The sequence below is a fragment of the Rhyacophila brunnea genome, unplaced genomic scaffold, assembly GCF_057557595.1.
Source record: "Rhyacophila brunnea isolate RB1 unplaced genomic scaffold, BYU_Rbru_1.0 scaffold_23, whole genome shotgun sequence".
NCBI classification, from domain to species: Eukaryota; Metazoa; Arthropoda; class Insecta; order Trichoptera; family Rhyacophilidae; genus Rhyacophila; species Rhyacophila brunnea.
The window spans coordinates 12,171,577-12,194,968 of record NW_028232893.1 but is presented as its reverse complement, the minus strand read 5'-3'; the positions used below and the strand labels follow the sequence as shown (position 1 = coordinate 12,194,968).

The 23,392-nt window shown below is 31.9% G+C and overlaps 1 protein-coding gene across 4 annotated transcripts; it reads left to right on the top strand.

The window, feature by feature from the left end:
- The first annotated feature begins 4,600 nt into the window (after positions 1 to 4,600).
- LOC147069505 (glucose dehydrogenase [FAD, quinone]-like) lies at positions 4,601 to 22,921 on the top strand. Of its 4 annotated transcripts, XM_085950425.1 has the most exons (5): positions 4,601 to 4,651; positions 4,794 to 5,014; positions 15,129 to 15,314; positions 17,143 to 17,276; positions 21,270 to 22,921. In XM_085950425.1, exons 3-5 carry the CDS (start codon positions 15,161 to 15,163, stop codon positions 22,866 to 22,868), a joined length of 1,887 nt encoding a protein of 628 aa, XP_085806551.1. In that variant the 5' UTR covers positions 4,601 to 4,651; positions 4,794 to 5,014; positions 15,129 to 15,160; the 3' UTR covers positions 22,869 to 22,921. The 4 variants fall into 4 exon arrangements, with proteins under 4 accessions (XP_085806551.1, XP_085806549.1, XP_085806550.1 ...); XM_085950423.1 differs by lacking the exon at positions 4,794 to 5,014; XM_085950424.1 differs by lacking the exons at positions 4,601 to 4,651; positions 4,794 to 5,014 and adding an exon at positions 8,084 to 8,251.
- Positions 22,922 to 23,392: the final 471 nt, after the last annotated feature.

The window sequence follows — 23,392 nt, the reverse complement described above, 5'->3', positions numbered from 1 at the left end:
GTAGGGATTACAATACCGATATTTGAAAACCGGTATCCCATTTTTTTCGGTACGGAATACCGGTTTTAAAAATCAGACAATACTGATATATTCGTTAGTGAAAGTGGAAACAAAATTTGTTGAGTGGAGTGGAGACATTAAAGGTTTAATGGGACTGTAATTTTTGTCGGGTTACGCGATATCTGGTTTACTTCCATTGCCCTTCAACATCCTTGGTGACCAGCAATGGTACGTACAGATTTGCGAAATACATTTGCATTATAGGCAGGCACTTCTTAAATTTTAAATCTATTTAAATATTTTCGCCAGTCGTTCGCGGGTTCTAGAAGTTGTCAGGTATATTTGTTATGTATCTAAAATCGCGTTTAAATAGTTTTCCTTTGTAATATCATTTGAAACCTTAGCCCTAGTGGCGAATATTTCATGATGTAATAATAGGAATATTAAACTATAATGAACTTGCTTGTGCCTAATTATTTAATGTTTCTGGTACTTAGATACTTCTTTTTTTTCCATATATTTCAAGAATAGCGTATTATTACCGGTATTCAATAAGAAATATCGAAATACCGGTACCTACTGGTATTTTCATTCAGTATTGCAATCCCTTGTGTGAAGGTATCAGCAGTTTTTATGCCTGAGAATGTATCAAGGAGCCCAATGGTGAGGTCACAATGCAACCAAAGTGTGCTTTGGCTAAATTTGAATTGACTTTATAAATAAAATGTGCCCATGGGAGAGAGATGCACGAAGAACTAACATAAATTAAAAACAATCATGTTTTTGCCAAATAATATGAAATAAGAAGATTGTAAGTTTATTTTTGATGTTAGGTAAAAAAATATTTTTTATGTATTATAGAAATAATTAAAAAGTTTAAAATTTTCGTATTTTCCGATAGTTATATATCTGGAAGCTTTACCATTTAAGAGAAAACTTTTAAAATTACTGTAAGACAAAACTAATCTTGGTTTATTTTCAAATTGTTAAAATATAGAAATACATATACTACAAATAAAAAAATATAACCAGAATTATAATAATAATTATGTTGATAATTCTTTTAAAAAAGATAAACACTAACCAAACAATGAACCCAAATATAATCTATATAATAAACAGTAGGTCATTTATTTTTAGTCAAGTTCAAAGCTAAATAATTACAAATTTAAAAAAAGCAGTGGCGTGGCTAATGCTCCGAAAAGTAGCGCTAGGAAATTTGGCGACTTGCCGCTACCATCTGAGCGCTGCAGACTGGACGAATGCCATCTTGGCGCCACTTAAGATTAATGAAATGCGTAAAGAAATAGTGCAAGTACGTTACGCGTGCTTGTATCTGCAGGTCAAGTGGAGGATCGCGGCCAGAACAGGGAGCGCGACTGTGAAGGTAGAGTGTACCAAATACATAATGATTTCCTTTTTCATGCGTAGTTTGATCTAAAACTCTAAGTGCCATTTCAAAATGAATATGTTATTATAAGCCTTGTCGTAAACTGTCTTAAATGTCTGTAATATATTTATTTGTTTTATTTTAAATTTGTTACATATTAAAATTGAATAAGTATATTTTTTATGTTTTCATTTTTTGAAAGGTAATCGAAATTATCTATCACCTATATCAAAGAGAGTGTATTTTTTTCCACTACATCATGAGAAATCTCTTCGCAAAAAGTATGTTTAGAGAGAAGAGAACAATTCTTCACCCATTAATAAATTACCATGTTTCACTGCAGAAATTTACTTAGGTAGAGTATTATAAAAAAAATCAAATGTAAATACAATGGATTTGGCTATTTTCGATAAATATTTTTTGAATTCAGAGTACCTGCCTATCCTTGTCAACGCAGAAATAGGGTTTGAAATACCGGTATTCCATTATTTTTCGATACCGAAATACCGGTTTCAAAAATCAAAATTAGCGGTATTTTCGTTATTAAGAAAGCATACACTTCATGTTTTTTTCTAAAATGAAATTAATATTATTTTTTCATTACTACTACTTTATTGTGTATTCAATTGAGTGTATAAGATTAATGCTGCCAAACCGGAAATATATCGACTGAAATTAACAAAAGTTAAATAATATTAAAATAAAATCCTTCAAAACTTATAGAATTGAAATATTTCGAAAAAAGAAAACATATTCTATAACTATTGGTGCAACGTTGATAGTGCATCCAACAAACGTTGAATTCGAGGGAGATTTTCCTGTACCCGGATTTATAGAATTTGTAAAGATTAACAGTTATGATCTACGTATACATATAAAGATCAACATAATAAATGTAGGTTGGTACTTTATGTGGCTATAACATAGTGTTTTAAATAGATTTTAATAGCTTTATTTATGAATAAGAACCTAACTCTATTTTTCTACAAAATATTTTGAAGAATACCGGTATTCCATAAGAAATACCGAACTACCGGTATTGACATTCGGCATTGCAATCCCTACGCAGAACCCTACTCTTGGAGGCATTAAGAGTACCAATAAATCCCGCATCTGAGTACATAAGTATACATTGATCTATCTATAAGTAGGTTAAGGCCCGTTTCAGACGGGACACCGGTGTCGCGCTCGATATAATATAGGAGGCCTTTGTATTCGAATAAAGGGGCCTTTGTATTATGTTTATGAACGCCTCAGAGCTAATGAGTCAACGCATAATTTCGCGTTATAAATTAGAACATAAAACTGGCTGTGGTAATAAAAACAAGTGTATCGGCGGCTTGAGAATGTAGCGGCCGACAGAAAAGTGTACCGGACACGCGTTGACTCATTAGCTCTGGGGCGTTCATAAACATAATACAAAGGCCCATTTATTCGAATACAAACGCATCCTTATTATATGCGAGCGCGACACCGGTGTCCCGTCTGAAACGGACCTTAGTTTTCGAAAACAAATACATCTGTGTCGCGCGCTAATCAATTATTATATCCGCTTAAGGGGGGACATGCTCGTCGAAGGTCAAAATTGAGTTTTTATTGTATATTCAAACCATGATCCTGGACACTCCTTAAACGTTGTAGATGATCTATTTATATAATTTTAAAGCCTTATTATCCTTTATAGTTATTTTAAACATTTAATGACTGCATGAAGTATTTTTGTTACATAAAATAGTATTCTTTTAAACCTCTCGCTCTAATGTTTTAGAATATAGTCATATTTCGGTACATAACTGTGCAGTGGTGTTAAGATTTTTTACATTTATTAATTTTTAAACGCATTTATAAAACCATTAGCATAATTTATTACGAGATAATTTTTGTAAAATATTCACGATAAAAAATTATATTGATAATCTCTGTGATCCCAAATTTGACAAGAATTAGGCATTTTATTATTCAAAAAATCGGCAAGATTAACACATTTCAAGATGATTCTAAAGATATTTTTTATAAGCTATGTCTTTGACCATTTAAGTGTGATAAACATCTTATGAATAATGATTGCTTTATAATAATTATTGACCTAAGAATAAGGTAGTGTTTTTTTGAAATACGCCATTTCTTTTGTCATTCCCCAGTAGTTAAGCTACAACATACGGCCGTAGCCATAAATTGACAAACTATAATTAAAGTAGGGAGTAAAATGATATTGACGCGCGTGTTTGAACATGTACCGTTTAAAAAAAAATAAAAAAAAATTCGGTTAGATACATGTTCAAACACGCGCGTTAACATAATTTTACTCCCTACTTTAATTATAGTTTGTCATTTTATGGCTACGGCCGTATGTTGTAGCTTAACCACTAGGGAATGACAAAAGAAATGGCGTATTTCAAAAAAACACTACCTTCTTCTTAGGTCAATAATTATTATAAAGCAATCATTATTCATAAGATGTTTATCACACTTGAATGGTCAAAAACATAGCTTATAATAAATATCTTTAGAATCATCTTCAAATGTGTTAATCTTGCCGATTTTTTGAATAATAAAATGCCTAATTCTTGTCAAATTTGGGATCACAGAGATTATCAAAATAATTTTTTATCGTGAATATTTTACAAAAATTATCTCGTAATAAATTATACTAATGGTTTTATAAATGCGTTTAAAAATTAATAAATGTAAAAAATCTTAACGCCACTGCACAGTTCTGTACCGAAATATGACTATATTCTAAAACATTAGAGCGAGAGGTTTAAAAGAATACTATTTTATGTAACAAAAATACTTTATGCAGTCATGAAATGTTTAAAATAACTATACAGGATAATAAGGCTTCAAAATTATATAAATAGATTATCTACAACGTTTAAGCAGTGTCCAGGATCATGGTTTGAAAATACAATAAAAACTCAATTTTGACCTTCGACGAGCATGTCCCCCCTTAAGACGATAAGAATAATTTTGTATATCAAAATAACACAAGCAATTAATTGCCTAATATAAAGATAATTTCGTCCGTTTAATTATTTTTGACACGGGCGTCCCGTTATCTATTTCGCCACCACTGACCAAAGATAACAATATTAAATACCTATGTACACAGAATGTTTTATTGGATTAAAACTTGTTGGTACTGCAAAATGTTAGGTATAAAGTAAATAGAGTAAATACTCTTGAATAGAAATAATAATTTTCAAAAACACTTGTCTTGACGGAGAGGCAGAAGTAAGAAAAGTTTCCAAAAATTAATGAGTAAGCATTTTTTTTATTATTTGTAATTTTCTTGCACTCTTGCATTGAAATGTCTATGGATGCAGCATTATAATAATATAATATTCCCTGTAAATGACCGTGCCAATTAACATCAATTAAATATTTTTTTTTATTTAATTAGTAAATTGGAGACTTTCAAAGTAAGAGACGATTATAGAAAGTGCGAGGCCCGATCGGAGTATGTGCGCGCAGCAAAGCCCTCTATAGACAGGCCGCGGCACGAAACTATGAATGTCGATCATAGTGCTAGTTATTACTTAACCAGGTCGCATATTGAAAAACGTCTAGTACCTATGCCGCATTTGTCGATGTGATTTTGTTGTCATTCACAATAGGACATCGGTGAGTAATTCTTGTTGTCATTCTAAATGCTAGTAGAGACTATCCGAAATTTAGTAGAATATTTTATTTTGTTTTAATAATGTCTTTTAAAATAATGAAGTTAAGAAACTATGGCTTGTTGGAGGCTCCTTGTGTAATTCGAATATTTTCGTAAGTGCTCGGTAATCTTCGGTCCAACTGTCATCGATCGATGTGTGAATCGGGCACTAAAAGTACGAATAATTATTGTTCTATTTCGGCGACGACTCGAGGAAACGATCGTGGCAGACGATCGCCGTAAGAATCTGCCAATGTAATTTGAGCTTTATCAGTGTGCACAGTATAACGTGTACAGTATTTTCTAATACAGTATCATTAATTGCTTTGTGATATTCAGGTATACAGTTAGTAAGTGGGTTTTTGCTGTAATTACGTTTCATGAGTGGTTTATCAACAATCAAGGGCTTTTTGTTAACGCCTATAATTAGTTGCCTTCTAAATTCATGATGATTTATTAGATTCTCTATAACGTCCATGTTTGATATAACATTATTCATTAGATGCACTTTAAGTAGATTAATTGATTCATTAGTAAACAGGGGATAATATCGTCTCGTTCTGGCAGAACACACTAACTGGAGAATACTAGTTTTGAGTAATTTGACTTTGAAGTCGTTAAAATGTTTGAAATGATCTAACATATGAGTTTATTAAGTAATCGTAAAAAGGATGACTTTAAAATAAAGACTGTTTATTTATTAAGAAGGTTTCCAGTCGGTAAAGTTTGAAATAAGGAACATTATGGTATAACTAACTCAGTATGTCATTTTTTCGAATTAGTGTCTTCTGCCAGAACAGTGACGATATTATGTGAGAACATTATTTAAAACAAATCCTATACCTACTACCTACTAGAGGCACCTAGCGGAAAAATACGAAGCTTGCAATTTGAGACATTTTTGTGATAATTTACAATTTCAACTGTGTTAATAAATATGTATCTGAAAGCAATAAAAAGAAAAATGTTTTTATTTTTAGTTAAAGATAAACTTACAATTGTAAAAAATGTAATAAAATGTGAATTTGTTAAATCGGATCGCACCTTATTATTACATATATTTTATGGGCATATTTATTATTAAAATTCAGTTTATTAAGTTTTCTAAGCATCACCTATGAGATTTTTGACTAATTCTTAGTTTTAATATTTTTTATATTTATTATAAAATACATCGATTTTCATAAAAATATAAATGTGTATAACTTGAAATTCTTTTTATTTATATCAAATTTTATTTTAGGTATGGTCCCAATATTGAAGCTTGATTTGTATCGTAAATAAAATATAGCCTAGGTACTTTAAAAGTTTTTATAATATATTTTTCTTAAAAGATATTTGTCAAAAGTCTTTCATAACATTTTCTTAACCTTAGAAATGTTCTGGAATTTTGGAAGGTAGTTATAAATGTTTTATACTCTTTATTGGCGTTCGTCAATGCAACACTTCACTCAGGGGACCATCATATACTGTAATCAAATGAGTGATACACAGATAAGAGTTTTGTAGATATAGTTAGTTTGTCATACACGCGTGCATCTACTTAACTTAGCCAATATTGATGTGCTTTGGCAAATATGGACTGATAAGGTGAGCATCAACATAATCTACATAATATAGTAGGCAGCGCTCGAAATGGACCGGAAAACCTCGACACTACCGCTCCGGCTAGTCAAAAAATTAAAAATGGCGCTCCGGTTCGGATCTTTAATGGCGGATCTTAACAGCCTACGTCCAACCTTCGCCATTGATATGTACGTAGGTATATTGTTTCCCGAGTTCTTTTTTTTTTAATTGTGTATTTTCAATAATAATAATCTGACATTCTTAAGACTGTACTTCAGTGAAACGGATAATAATTTTAAACTGTTTTTTTTTCGACCAAGTCCGATCAGCCACTTGCTCAACCTATTAGGTCCATACCCTGAATCACACACAAATTGAAAAAAAAACAATGTGTTCTTGCCAGACTCAGGATGCGAACCTGAGACCCACGGCGTGATAGTCCAACGCTTAAGCCGCGCGGCCACCGTGGGTGTTCAATTTTCAACTATAGGTGCGACGAAATTTCGGACTGGCCGGCAATCGGAGAGCGAAAGTCGAGCTGTGAACACGTCAATTTGTTTTGTGATGACGTCGGGGGAATTAATTCTTAAATCGTGTAAAGGTGACAAAAAAACGTTACCCATTTACTTGAAAAAGAAAACATGTCAATGAATATATTATTATTATTATTAGTAATATAACAATAAACTTACCATTAAATGGACGCATGTTGACTTTTTATGACAAATTATGTTTTGTTCTGCACGCGTCATTTGCACAATCTTCGCGTCACGTAGTCACGATCGTTTTAGACCGTGTCCCAGCTGAAGTAAAGCCTTATTGTGCAAACGACGCCTGCCGAACGAAATACAATTTGTCATATAAATCCAACATGCATCCATTTAATGTTCTGTTTATTGTTCTATTAGTAACAATAATAATATATTCATTACATGTTTTCTTTTTCAAGTAAATGGGTAACGTTTTTAGTCATCATTACACGATTTAAGAATTAATACCCCCGTCGCCATCACGAAACAAATTGACGTAATCACACCTCGACGTTTGCTCTCTGATTGCCAGCGAGTCCAAAATTTCGTCGCGCCTATAGTTGAAAATTATTTGCCGTTTCACTGAAGTATCGTCTTAAACCTTGCTTGTATTTGGTTAAATTTAGTTAATAGTATTTGTTAAATTAGAGTTATAGTTAAAGTATTTGGTTAAAATTAGTAAATTAAGTTTAATCAAATGATAATAAATAAAGTTAAATAGCTAAGTACTAAAATAATAAGCGTTGTGCATATTAAATAATCATAATTATGGTAATATGTAAATTTATAGCATTATATATAAATATAGCATATCGATAATTGGGCAATTAACAAAATGAATAATGTTAGAAACACGTTTGAGGTTATCGATTTAACTTATCAATATCATTCTCTCTATTATACAACGATACCTCGCTATACTATTAAATCGATTTCAGTTGTTAGCGGGCAGCAGTCGGGACAGATTGTTCCAAAACAAGATACAAACATTATAATAATTACTCAATATTAACAGTTAAACAAATTTTGTATTTTTCCCCGTTATAAGTTACGGCAAAACAGATCTAACTAAATACTAAATGGTGTGTGAATAAGTATAATACTGTAAGTAATCAAATAATAATCTGTTGACAGCTTAGCTTTTTGTGATCAAAACGTTGCGTCTAATATTAATAATTATTGATCAATTTGTCACCTCAATACTACAACTAGATAACTTGATTTTCACTGTTTTTCAGATAGCTATTAAATAATATGATTCTACATTTCCTTCTCTACAAAATAATAAAACTAGGTAAGTCAGAAGTTAATGGGAACTGTAGTAATTTTGTGTTTGAAAATATTAGATAACACTAAAACTATAAATGCATTAAATAATATATCTACAATATTATGTCATACAATTGAATAATATTTAATTGCTCTTAATTAGACAAGCACAATTTTTCATTTTTATTTTCAATAATAATTATAGTCTAAGTACCGTTTATTTATTTTTTTCTTCAATAATGTATCTAGTTGTAGTATTAAGGTGACGAATTGTAACGGACTGTACCAAGTCTAAATACCTACTAGATATATAATAATTGAAGGGTTTGGAAGTACCTAAATAATGTTAGAATAAAAATACGAACATTTTATTGAATTTTCAATAATAACAAAGTATGTCCGATTTTTCATTTGCTACTTAAGGTTTTATGCTAAATCTAACATTTTTGAATAAATCTATCGTTTTTTGACACCGCAAACAGCTTAAAATAAAGCTAGAAAATTATACGGGATTTGTGCGTATTGTTACGTACTTTATATCGTATTGGAAAACAATACTAGATGGCAGTGCCACCTGTCAATATGCATGTCGAAGCGCTGAATGTGTTCACTGCGCAGCAGCTAGAGTTTATATGTGTGCGTCTGTGAGTGCGTTGCACTGCGTTACAGCCAGATAAATCAAGATAAAATATTTTACCTGCATGAATTTTTAATTTTATTACCTATTTTATTAGATGTAAAATACAAAATTATTTTTCGATCTTTGTTATTGTAAAAACAATGTTAATAAATTTATGACACATTTTTTTGTTAAGTTTCTCGACAATATTTAAATTTTGAAGAAATTTTCATTTTCATTTCCGACCATGTCAGATCCTCATAGGATCATATTATGAGCCTCCACAGAGTGGAGGTTTTTATTAACAGATTTTGTTTTTACGAGAAATGGATGTCAGTCACTTGATCAATCTATTAGGTCCATACTCGGAGTCATACACAAATTTAAAAACAATATGTGTAGGTACTTGCCAGACCCAGGATTCGAACCTGGGACTCACGATGCTATAGGCCGACGCTTGCCACGCGATCATCGTGGGTGAAGACATACAGCATTTTATTCTGCCAACTAGCTTATTTTATTATCATATTTGGCATATTTTTGTTAAAAACAATATTATTGGCAACACTATGTAACTGCACTAACACGATGTACGTTGTTTACTAATAAAAAAATGTTTAATATATGTAGGTACCACTATACATGGAAGGAATCATGCGAATTATTTATACTAAAATGTTTGATAACAATGATAACAATTGCACAACGATTTATTTTAGTATGGTAGAAATAGAAACCTACTTAAGGCTATACCTCAGTTGAGGCATGGTCTAAAAAGATCGTGGCTAGGCGATGCGCGGATTGCGGGTCGTGGGTGCAAATGACGCATGCCGAATGAAATATAATTTGTCATATAAATCCAATGACATTAATATGGACGAAGCATCTGGAAAAAAAATGACACTCACTTTTTTGTCGGGTCTGCCGAATGGCATAATCTGTTCTAACGCCATTACAATAATGGTGATATTGCTATAAATTCCCGATGCTTTTTGTTGGGTCTGCCGAATGGTTCGGTTCGAACGGGTTCGCTCAAACGAACATTGATACTAGAAACACTGTTCTAACGCCATTACAATAAAGGTGATATTGCTATAAATTCCCGATGCGTGATATCGCATAATGGATATTGCGTGACGTCTACCTATGCACGTGCGAATGTCGCTATGAGTGAATTTACTTGCTAGCTACTGTTCTGAGTGCGTCGTCCATTAATAATGTCATTGTATAAATCCAACATGCGTCAATTTAATGTTCTGTTTATCGTTCTATTAGTAACAATAATAATATATTCATTGACATGTTTTCTTTTTCAAGTAAATCGGTAACGTTTTTAGTCATCTTTACACGATTTAAGAATTAATACCCCCGTCGCCATCACGAAACAAATTGACGTATTCACACCTCGACGTTCGCTCTCCGAATGCTAGCGAGTCCAAAATTTCGTCGCGCCTATAGTTGAAAATTATTTGCCGTTTCACTGATGTATCGTCTTAAAGAACAATTCTAAGAGCATCCTTATTTGTAAGTAACAAATAAAATCCAAGTGTGTTCTGAGGTTTTACTAGGTACGACTACTTACTTGCATACTGGAATTTGAGATGGTTTATCAAAATTCTAAATCGTAGTATCGATGCAATTGGTATATTATGTAAATTATAAAGCTCTTATTGACCAAAACTTGTAAGTGTTGCCAACTGTACCATAATTATAGTATGGATTAGTATACCACTAATATTTTAATTCTCGTAGTATGAATGATAAAAATTATAAATTGTATTAACACAGTAAGTGAGCAGAAATACTATTGAATTTTTTATATGAAATCAAGGAAATGCGAATATGAAAGTAGATAATATTTTCGATTGGCCGCTAGGAAAATCAAAAAAGCTCTTGAATGTGGTTTTTGAACGGAAACTTTTGAGTTGAAAAAAGGTATAAAAACTAGTTCCGAAGATAGAAAAAATAATCGGTAATTCAGAAGAAAAAAAGGGCTTGTAACACAGAACAGATTAATAAATAAAACTGTAAATTCCATCGCCTTGGACCAATATTTTGAAGCAGGGTATTTTATAGCGGTCAAGCTGTAAACCCGAAATATAACAAAGCATGCCGGCGGCACTCAATATCTGATACACGCAGCGCTCGAAATGGAAAAGTTTACGAACCGGAGCGCTCGGAAATTTTCTGAAGATATTAACATAGTTATCAAATGTTATGTGTATTTCATAAAAATAAGTTTGTTAGATTTTTGTTATATGGCATATCTAGCTCAGACGGTCAAATTATTTATTCCACGAGACGGAGCGATAACTTTACCGATTTCACGAAAAGGAACGGCGCTCCGGTGCGTTCCGGTCCATTTCGAGCCGTGGATACACGTTCACATTTACGTAACAAATTTGAATGCACATTATTATCACACAGACGTAACTATTGAAAATAACATATTCTAACACGTGTTTAAGATTATCCCATATTTTTCAACACTCGAGACCCGTTGCATGTTATACCACACCCAGTCGGGTAAGCCAGTACCCATTAATTTTGTGTTCTCCGATTTGTGCCCTATACCTAATTTTTAAATGTACGATAATTTTTGACAAAACAAAACACGGCAACACTGAAACCTGTTCAAAAGAAGTCAGTTACACCATTTCGAAAGATATAACCAGTAGAAGTGTGTGTTTTCATTTCTACGAAGACGTACATATATTCGAAGTGATCCGTAGAATCTGTCAATAGAAATCAAAATCATAGGATATTAAATTTGGTATGTTGATTGATCTATAGCTAAGTTAAGTAAATTTAATAATATTTTTGATGGACTTTCAAAGTTTTTTTTTTTGTTATTTAGTTCTAAGTTAAGTTAAGTTAACATTACATTTTTCTTACCAACATTTACCGCAGTTAAATGTGTCGTAATATCAATATTGCTTTTCTACTGTATTGCATTAGTATTCAGTGGACAAAGTCATGTACATACATACTTACATTTATTTTCTTTCAAATAACGAAATTTATAATTATTAGTTAAGATGCCACGGTAGCCCAGTGGTCGTAAATACATATTATAATCAGCGTACACAAGAGTTCATCGGGAAAAGGCCTGAATCAAATGATTATTGAACCACAAAAAAAAATATTAAAAAAATTAAATTAAATTAAAATTAACTACTTTGAAGTGCACTATAACGGCGGCTCTCATAGTTCGAGGGCTCCAGATTCGATTCCTCGACCAAGTAGAGCACATTTATGTAATTTTCTAAAATTTTGGTTGTTTATCTGATTGCTTCACTTCTACTACTGCAACATTGTTTCACTACACTAGTAGTGATAGTCATTGGGCCACATGGTCTGTTGCAGTGTTTTAAAAAGGTTGTCTATTCATCTTAAATAAAAGAAAACTGAAAGCTTTACTTTTTCATCAATACTAGTTTGTCTATTGCAGAGTTGGCGAACCTTTTTCGTGCGTGTGCCAAAAGTTCCAAATATTATTATTTCAATGTCTGACGTACCGAGCAGGTTTTCGTGGAAAAATAGTTAAAAAAAATACAATTGAGTTCTTGACATTCTATCTTTTACCGTGTTTCCAGCCAAAGGCATATCTTTTATTCTTTGAATATTGTTTTGCATTGTTTTCAAAATTTTAAAATAGATAGTGAGAGCAATGAATGGTTTTCTAATTTTTAGCGATTATGTTTGAGGCAAAATAATAAGCAGCTATTATATTTGAATGATTACCGATAATTTTTATTACGTTTGTCGATAGAATATTTTTATTTTTAATTGTCCTATCAATAAATTCGTAAATTCTAAGGACCAACTTGTGCAATTATATAATTATTTACATTAAACGCAATGCTTATTCTTTAAAAGTAGGTATTTGTCTGTTATTTTTGTACAATGCGATCTGTCACTTATGAATGAATTTCGCTGTTTGCGTTTGTGCATCGATTGGTAAGAATAATATTAAAAACCGAAGAAAATACGCATGGCTATATCGTCATTCTTCGTTTATCTGTAAAACTTTTTTATAGTTTTTTTTTTAAATTATTATCACTGGCCTATTGGATAATGTTGTTTTATTACGTTTATAAAGAATACATGCAAAGAATTCAGTTAAATAATAGAATCTCTGCATCCTTTATCAAATAACTTCCAAATAAAAAAAAATAATTCATCGTATGGAAATACCATAAAGTGGTCAATGTTGATGTTATAGTGGAATCAGTTCCCCGGCAAATGTTTTCAATATTCGTTGATTATAGTGTTATATTGATCCGTAAAAGTGCACACCCTTCATAAGTTTCCTAATACCAAAAATATACACGTTTGATTGTGAAAATTGGCGAATGTTAGCATAGTTTACGTGTCGAAAGAAATAATTTGTCACAGGTGAAAGCGTTACCTTTTACTGTGAAGACACTCGTTTCAATTCGTAAGATGTTCTAGCATACCTGGAAAAAAAGAAAAAATCACACGTTAATGAATATTGTGTTATGAGTTATATAGTATTATTTAAGAATTAATTTTACATATTGCAGTGAGTCCAATTATTTGTGTTTTATTAATATTTTTATAAATATTTTGACCCCGGTTCAAGGTGACATTAATAATAGTAATTAACAGATGTGAATATATAGGTATGTCATCCGGAGATCTAAATATTATGTGGTTTCATGAATCAGTTCAATAAAAATTTATCGAATCAGTTGAAAATATTTTGGCACACGAAGCTGAATTCTGCGTAAAAAACAGTGTTGTAAATAAAAAAAATGTTATTGTTTGATTATGTAAATTCGATAAATTCGCATATTCAAAAACTATTTTTGGCTTACAATCTAAACATATTAAACTTTTGACATTTAATTAAAAATAAAGCAAAAAAAACACATAATAAAAATTTTACATTACATTACCAAGAAATATAAATTTTTCATATACTTACCTATTTAACCGAAAAAAAACTTATAAATAGTATACCTTACAAAATATTATCATACGGTAGGTGGGTAAATGGGTTAAATTTTTATTAATATACCTACAACAGTGTAGAATTACGTGGGTGACGATGTCAGGGGCATTGACATCTACGTGAAAGAACAGCAAGATTTTCTTAGATGATTGTGATGACGCGTAGGCCACTATAATTATATATCCAAACTATGCACTATCATAATTTAGACTAATAAAAAAAGTTATTATTTATAAGGGAAGGTAATTGTTAGCACGGCAAGAATTTTTTCGCCCATCGTCCTATATACATACATGGGGGTACAATCTAATTTGGAATGAACTATTTTCTTTATTCAATTAACAATTCACAAGATTTAAGAATGTAACATTCTAATTATTGAATAAAGATAATTTTGAAAACACTTCCGAGAAAATGTAATATTATAACCAATAGAAAAAATCTTAGGAAAAAAGTAAAACTCCCTGCGGTAATCGAACCTGCATCTCTCGCATCTTGCTCCTGCATCATAATTGCGACAAATTTTAGCTAATTAAAAATTATTAGGAAGTTCAAGTAAGTTACAACCAAAAATCTTGGATTGATCCGTGACGTCAGTTAGTAATTAAAGTAATACCTATATTAATTTAAAATACAAACGCCGATCGCCAATAGTAGCTCAATTTAGAAAGCGCTTCAGTGGGTATTAAAAGTCATTAGTAAAAATTTGTCGCAATTAAGTATGACTCCTTCAGCATAGTCATCTATGTGCGTGGGCGCTATACCCGAGAGATGCAGGCTCGATTCCTGCGGGGCGTCTTACTGACGAACTGTTCTCAGAATTATGTATGTAAAATTGGAATATTGAAAGTTTAATAAGTCGTCAACAAATACTGATACCTACATAAGGAATTTAAGGTTTGCAATACCGGTAAATCAAAACAGGGATTCCAGTATTTATCGAAATCGAACAAAATACCCGTTTTTAGATCGAAAATACGAATATGGTTAAAAGAAAAATAAAGAGAAAGAAATCATATATTATACCTAATCATGTAATTTTACAACTCGTTATATGACTGGCGAATTTTTAATCAAAGAAGAACACATATTATATTAGTGTAATTTAATTACAGATATATAAGAAGCGAAGAATATCAGAGCCATCATGGACGTGATGACTATGGCAGGGTCGTGCGCGGCGCCTGGAGCCTTCTCTTCGATGTTGATGACGACGTTCAGCACACTCCTGGCTGCGCAGTGTGACATATTAAGCCCAGGGAAATGGCCAGAAGACTACACAGACCAGCTTCTCGGAGACGGTAATAGTTAGTTATGACAGCTATTAAGCGGGATATAATTATATGCCAAAAAGAACCTAACGGAAAAATACGTAGCTTGCAATTTGAGATTATTTTTATAATTTACAATTTAATTTGTATTAATTAATAAATATGTATCTTAAAACATGAAATAGATTTTTTTTAAGTCAAAGATAAACTTACAAGTATTGTAAAAAAAATGTGAATTTGTCACATATTTGGTACATAGGTTAAGTTATTATTACATTATTTTTATGGTTATATTTATTATTAAAATTTAGTTAATTAAGTTTCTAATTTTTTACAGTTTAGATTTTTGACTAATTCATAGTTTTAATATTTTTTATATATATTTAAAAAAACATCGATTATTATAAAAAATATAAATGTGTATAACTTGAAATCCTTTTTATTTATATGAAATCTTATTTAGGTATGGTCCCAATATTTAAGCTCGATTTTCTAATGTTTTCAAATACATATTTATTAATTAATACAGTTGAAATTGTAAATTATCAAAAATAATTCTCAAATTGCAAGCTTCGTATTTTTCCGCTAAGTTCTCTGTTGGCACATAGGATTCTCCTTAATCCACCAAACTGTTTATATTAGTTCCCACTAAATGCGGGAATACAATTAATAATACATAATCGAAGTGGGATGCTTCAAAGAATTGTCTAGTAAAATCCGACTTCAAATGCGAGTTAGAATAGCCTTACAGCTGACATAAATTTCGCTTAAAAAACTTGTAGACATATTATTTCATAGCAATGAAAATCAAAATGTAACAATCTAATTATTCTCTAATATTTCAATTAGATTTTTTGTGTTATTATTAATTTAAAGAAAACCTCAGTTAGATTATTTAAATTCTAAAAAACAAAAAATTAAATTGTGCGGAACTTTTGAAATAAAATGCTTTAAAGCGTTTATTTACCTTCTTGATTATGCTGTTAGTATGTAAAATTCTCGAGTGTGGAGAAATATAGGATTTAGAGTACTTCAACAAATTAACGGAAGTGTTAGAGAATAGGTAATTATTGAATATTTAGGTGTGCAACATAATATTATTATGCATTAAATCTCGTTACGTAATATTGGTGATATTTGATGATACTAAGAGGGGTTTGTATTTATTCCGTTTTACGGTATAACTGTCATTAATCCAATACAAATACTTCAAAACCTTGGCGACTGGATTTCGTATTTCTATCTTATTAATTATTCATTCTTCATAAACTAAATATCACAAGCGACAAAAGCAAATATCTAATTGAAAGAAGAAAACTGCCAGTAATCCATGTCTATAGTAAATTTAATTCAATATTTATTCGTATGAATTTTGCTTTCGGAATTTAACCGTGTTCCTTATTCATCATAATCGGCACTACAACCCAATGTGGGTCTTGGCCGCCTCCAGGAAACGTGTCCACTTCCCTCTGTCTGTCGCAAGCTCCCACCACCGCCTTAGTCTCAGGGATGCTGTGTCTCTTTCTATATATACAGTCCAGCCACCGCAGTCTAGGTCTCCCGACCATCCTTTTCCTTTCTGGTCTGTTGAAGAGAAGCCTCTTTGGTGGTTGGGTGTCTTCCATTCTTGAGACATGGCCTGCCCAACGAAGTCGCCCCACTTTCACGTGTGAGACTACAGGGGGATCTTCATACAACGCATATATTTCATGATTGTAGCTTCCTCGCCACGTGCCATCCTCCTCACATACAGCTCCGAAGACTCTTCTTAATATCATTCTTTCAAAGATATCCAGCTTCCTCTCATCTTTTTTTGTGTTTTCGTGTTCCTTATTAATATAAAGTATTTTCATTTAAGGGCTCCAAGAATTTGACTTCGTGGTGGTTGGGTCTGGTTCAGCAGGATCTGTCATAGCGAACAGACTCACGGAGGTGGACAATTGGAAAGTTCTCTTGGTGGAAGCTGGTGGCAATCCAACTGCTGAGAGTGAGGTAATAAAAACGAAAAACAATCTTCATCACAATCAGTACGAGACCAACTATATAATATGACATTACTTCATATTGTCCATGTCTTAATTGAGGGTCACTCATGCAAGGTAATAATTATGTTGTATGGGGGCAGTGAAAGACGATATTAATCAGTTTTTAAGACGTGTACAATTTTATGCGTAGGAAAAACTAGTGTAAATGCACATTCAATCGATACTGCACGGCCTTACCTAATTGCATATTATATTAAGTGATGCACTCAGCTTTATGCGTGTCAAGAACAAGCATGTCATTTCAATATATCATTTGATCCGATTATAGTGAGAGGACGATCGAAATAAATTAGCTTTAACCCAGAAAAGCGTTCGAGTCGATAAGAGGCAAAATGCCTTCTCTCCATTTTTACAACGTTTTTATTAGCTCGTATTCTTGTTTGTCCGGTGGTTGTTTGTCCAGTACAAATCTTGCAATCGATTTTTAACTAACTTCCCGACTAGCTAGACATTTGAAACTTTTAGAATATATCAGAACACGACGCCAATGCATTTTTTAATACTTTTAGCCATCTTTAAGTAGAATTGAATTCATTTTCAGTTAATTCTGTTTTGTATGAAAAGTTATTTCGAAAGCATTATTGGTTGCTAGGGGTCTGGGGTCCTAGCAACTAAATTATTAATATATACGTGCGTTACTATGGAAATCAATATGACATTTCAGTATAATTTCTCTCAAGTACAAAATTTTTTATCGTTTAAGCTAGTCAAGTCCAGCCATCTTTAAGCAGAATTGAATTCATTTTCAGTTAATTCTGATTTTTATGGAAAGTTATTTCAGAAAAATCCGTAAAAAGTAAGACTACTATTGGTTGCTAAGGGGGTGGTCCTATCAACTAAATTATTAATATATACGTGCGTTACTACGGAAATCAAAATGAAATGTCAAAATGACATTTCAGTATTTTATATTTGTTTGTTTGTTTTTTATTTACTCCATATAAAGTACAAGTTTGAGCATATTGAGCATAATAATTCAACAGTAAATTTAAAAACGTTGTACATAAAAAATTCTGTTTATCTTGTAATTTTAAAAGGTTTAAATTATACTAGACTTTATTATTTTTATTTTAGATAATGGTCAAAAGTAGCTCAGTACACTTTATTATTAATATGATATAATTTATTGTACCTTTCTGTAAATGATCTAGGGAAGCCATTTTGCTCTTGACCTACTCACTTGAAAGATTTTAATCAGAAACGTTTGTAGCTGATGTATACGAGTATGTCATTGTTTAAGAGCATACTTCAGTGAAATGGCAAATAATTTTCAACTATAGGTGCGACGAAATTTTGAACTGGCTGGCAATCGGAGTGCGAAAGTCGAGCTGTGAACATGTCAATTTGTTTTGTGATGGCGACGGGGGAATTAATTCTTAAATCGTGTAAAGATGACTAAAAAACGTTACCCATTTACTTGAAAAAGAAAACATGCCAATGAATATATTATAATTATTAGTAATAGAACAATAAACATAACATTAAATGGACGCATGTTGACTTTTTATGACAAATTATGTTTTGTTCTGCACGCGTCATTTGCAAAATCTTCGCGTCGCGTAGTCACGATCGTTTTAGACCATGCCCCAGCTGAAGTATAGCCTTAATGTGTTTTAAGAGGTAAAATTTCTGCGTAAATAAAAGAAATCAGCGTAACTATTTATATTATTTTTTTAGTTGAAATTTACTTCCATACAAATGAGAAAAGGGACGAGCCGAGCTGATGCTTGTGAATTAGTAAATAATAAGGACACATGGAAATTCGTTATTCTCGTGGAGGTAGGCTGGTAAGATCCGACATAAATAGTACACACTAAACTTCGTCAGTCAAACGTATTTGTTTTCACTAAACTAAGACTACAATGTGTAGATAGTGTTTGTTAGTTTTTAAAACTCAATTAAATGCTGCCTAATCCAAGCCAAATAGTAAAAAAACTATTCGTTTATCAATACAATATCTAAAATTATGAAATTAAACCATACATCATTTTAGATATTTTATAGATAGAAGATTGTTTTTATTGTTTATAGTTTGATTTAGGCAGGGGCTAATGAATTTTAAAAAAACCATCTGTAATATTATGTTTTCTTAATTCTACGAAAATAAACGAGATTGACTGGAAAAGTGTGCACTAATTGTGTGAGATCGCCCACAGCTTACCTAAACTATTAATTATTATCAGGGGATAATTGAATTTTACTAACCAGCACCATCTGCAAATTGTATTCCTAGTTAAATGAAAGCAAATAAGTATGACTGACAAAGTTTAATGTGCATTATGTATGTCAAATCTTAACATCTCCACCCTTAGCCACGACAAGGAGACGAAAATTATTGGTAGTGTTTTACGGATTTAATTCGTTATTGCAAGAGAAAAACGCAACTGATAAACACTGTCAGATTTGAAGAATGCATCTGTTAATTTATGGATTCAAATGCAATTATTATTATATTAATTGCAATATTCTGATTAAAAAATAAGCCAAGAGAAATAATAATTATTTCGATCTTTATTGATCACTGGCTGACCGGCTCCCTAAAAGACGAAATGTGACAAAAGGTCAGCTAATTAGGATCCAATTTATGGACGATGTACGATTGAAAGAGAGATTTTTTTTTCGAGCATGTCCGATCCTAAATTAGGATCAATAAATAAGATCATATGGGCCTACTCAGATTGGAGGTTTGTTTTAACAAATTTTCTTTATACGAGAAATGGATGTCAGCCACATGCTCAACATATTAGGTCCAAATAAAGAATTATTATTGCACAATAATTATCTACCGTATATTTCCTTATAAATATAATATTCCTTGTATGATATCACAATACTCTTATATAGACCGTTATTCAAAGAATATCTACATAAACTCGATAAATCCATAAATTCTCCATAAATTAAGATATATTAATACATATTATAATTATAACACTCTAAACCAGGCCTAGGAAACTTTTTGAATGGAGGGCCAAATACATTATTTTTAATCATGAAAAAGGAATTATAACATAAAAAAATAATGATTTTATAATAGCCAACAATTTATTGAGAAGAATGAAACTGTTTTACATTTTTCAACATTTTATTAATTTCAGGTGTTAATTTTGTAGTTAAAATTTTTAAGACTATTTTGTAAATGGTAATCCGTGAATCTTGATGGTAAAGAGTTTTTATTGACATTCATAATTAAACATGTTTATTTACATAATATGCAGGTTGATCCAAAACATAACAAACATTTTTCGAGCAGAATCTTTAAGTTGCTTGAATTTGTAAATTTGCAGATTTCTTCTCGACGGGCAATTTAAATCGTAAATTATATTTTTAATAATTACAAGATAAAAATAACTTTTTATATACCACGTTTTTAAATTTTTTGTTGAATCATATAAACTTGACTTGACTAGCTTAAACGATCAAAAAAAAAATGTACTTGATAGAAATAATACTGTAATGTCATATTGATTTCCATAGTAACGCACGTATATATTAATAATTTAGTTGCTAGGACCCCAGACCCCTAGCAACCAATAATGGTGTCGAAATAACTTTTCATACAAAACAGAATTAACTGAAAATGTATTCAATTCTACTTAAAGATGGCTAAAAGTATTAAAAAAATGCATTGGCATCGTGTTCTGATATATTCTAAAAGTTTCAAATGTTAAGCTAGTCGGGAAGTTAGTTAATAAAAATCAATTGCAAGAATTGTATTGAATAAACAACCACCGGACAAATAAGAATACGACCTAATAAAAACGTTGTAAAAAGGCGTTAAAATGTAGAAAAAGGATTTTTTTTTTCAGAAATACGATTAAAGCTCAAAATATTTGGCCGGTCGTAGTTTGCATAGGCCTGCTTTAAACGATATGGTATTTGCCTAATTTACTAGATTACAAGAAGGCAGATAAATTAAAATGGTTTGAATTTGTTACAGATTCCTGGAATTTTACTTTCAAATGCGCTCACCGATAGTGACTGGCAATATCATACGGAGAAGGATGATCGGTCATGCTTGTCTATGCGAAACCAGCGCTGTGCATGGCCAAGAGGGAAGGTGTTAGGTGGGTCCAGTGGTATCAACGCCATGGTTTACATAAGAGGAAACCGAAAAGACTACGATGACTGGGAGGAAAGTGGAAACCCTGGCTGGGGATACAAAGATGTTTTAAAATACTTCAAAAAGAGCGAACACATTGAAGCACCAGAGATATTAGCAACGGACTATGAGAAGTATCATGGAACTGGAGGGTATTTGAATGTCGGACACTATAATGATACTCCGATTTTGGGGGAGAAGATTGTTGCAGCGGCCCTAGAGCGTGGGTATAAATTTATACCTGATTTGAATGCGGGAGAAACTCTTGGATATGGCATAGCTCAAGGGACCGTAAAACATGGTAGTCGTATGTCAAGTGCAAAAGCATTTATTGCTTCAATCAAAGATCGAAAAAATCTTTACGTTGTAAAAAATGCGATTGCAACGAAGGTCAATTTTGATGCAAAAGGTAAAAAGGCTGTAGGATTAACAATAAAACTTAAAACAGGAGAAGAGAAGACGATCAAAGTAAAGAAAGAAGTTATTTTATCAGCGGGTGCGATAAATTCACCACAACTGCTAATGCTGTCAGGAGTTGGACCTAAGAAACACTTGAAAGAAATGGGAATTAAATTAGTCAAAGATCTTCCAGTGGGAGAGAATTTACTGGATCACGTTTACGTACCAGTCTTTTTTAAAGTTAACGAAGGAGTCGCTAAAGAATTGACTGTGGAAGATATATCAATGGTTGTGTCTACATATTTAACTCAACGCAGAGGTCCACTAGCTTCTGCGGGTTCATTAAATATTGTCGGATTTGTCAATACAAGGAAAGATGGATCACTTTTCCCTGATATTCAATACCATTTCCATATTTCAACAGCTTCTGATAAGTACTTTTTACCTCTATATTACGAGAGCCCCCAATACAACGATGAACTGGTAAAATCGTTTCAGGAGATCAATAAAGGAGCTGAAACGATTCAAGTATTTGTAACACTGCTAAAGCCGAAATCAATAGGGAAAATATTGTTAAGAACTAAAAATCCTTTGGATAAACCAAAGATATACGCAAATTACTTTAAAGAAAATGAAGATGTTGAAGTAATGATTAAAGCAATTGAAGAAATAATGCTATTAGAAGATACAGATACGTTTAGAAAAGAAAACGCAAAGGTAGAAAAACTAAAACTAAAGGCTTGTGATCAATTTAAATATAAGACTCAAGACTATTGGAAATGCATGATAAAACATACGTCTACAACTCTTTACCATCCCGTGGGAACAGTCAAGATGGGTCCTTCTGATGACAAGGGTGCTGTTGTGACTCCACGATTGAAGGTCATTGGAATCGAAGGTCTTAGGGTAGCAGATGCGAGCATAATGCCAGATATAGTCAGCGGGAACACCAACGCACCATCGATAATGATCGGAGAAAAGGCTGCTGATATGATCAAGGAAGACTGGTTGAAGAAACAGGCGAAAACTGACTTATAAATTTATTGTCAATATATAACCCAATAATGAATTAAATGAGTACATATTTCCTTGTTCCTTGTTAATCATTAAAGTATAGTCAACGCGGCGATCCTTAAAAAACCCCTGAATGATGAATAATCGCACAGCGATGACATATTTCCATTTTCCCGTTACACAACAATAACAGGTAACAGATTAGTTATACATTCACATATTATTAAACATAGTTGTTGTCTCTTAAGGGGGGACATGCTCGTCGAAGGTCAAAATTGAGTTTTTATTGTATTTTCAAACCATGATTCTGGACACTCCTTAAACGTTGTAGATAATCTAGTTATATAATTTTGAAGCCTTATTATCCTTTATAGTTATTTTAAACATTTGATGACTGCATAAAGTATTTTTATTACATAAAATAGTATTCTTTTAAACCTCTCGCTCTAATGTTTTAGAATATAGTCATATTTCAGTACATAACTGTGCAGTGGTGTTAAGATTTTTATACATTTATTAATTTTTAAACGCATTTATAAAACCATTAG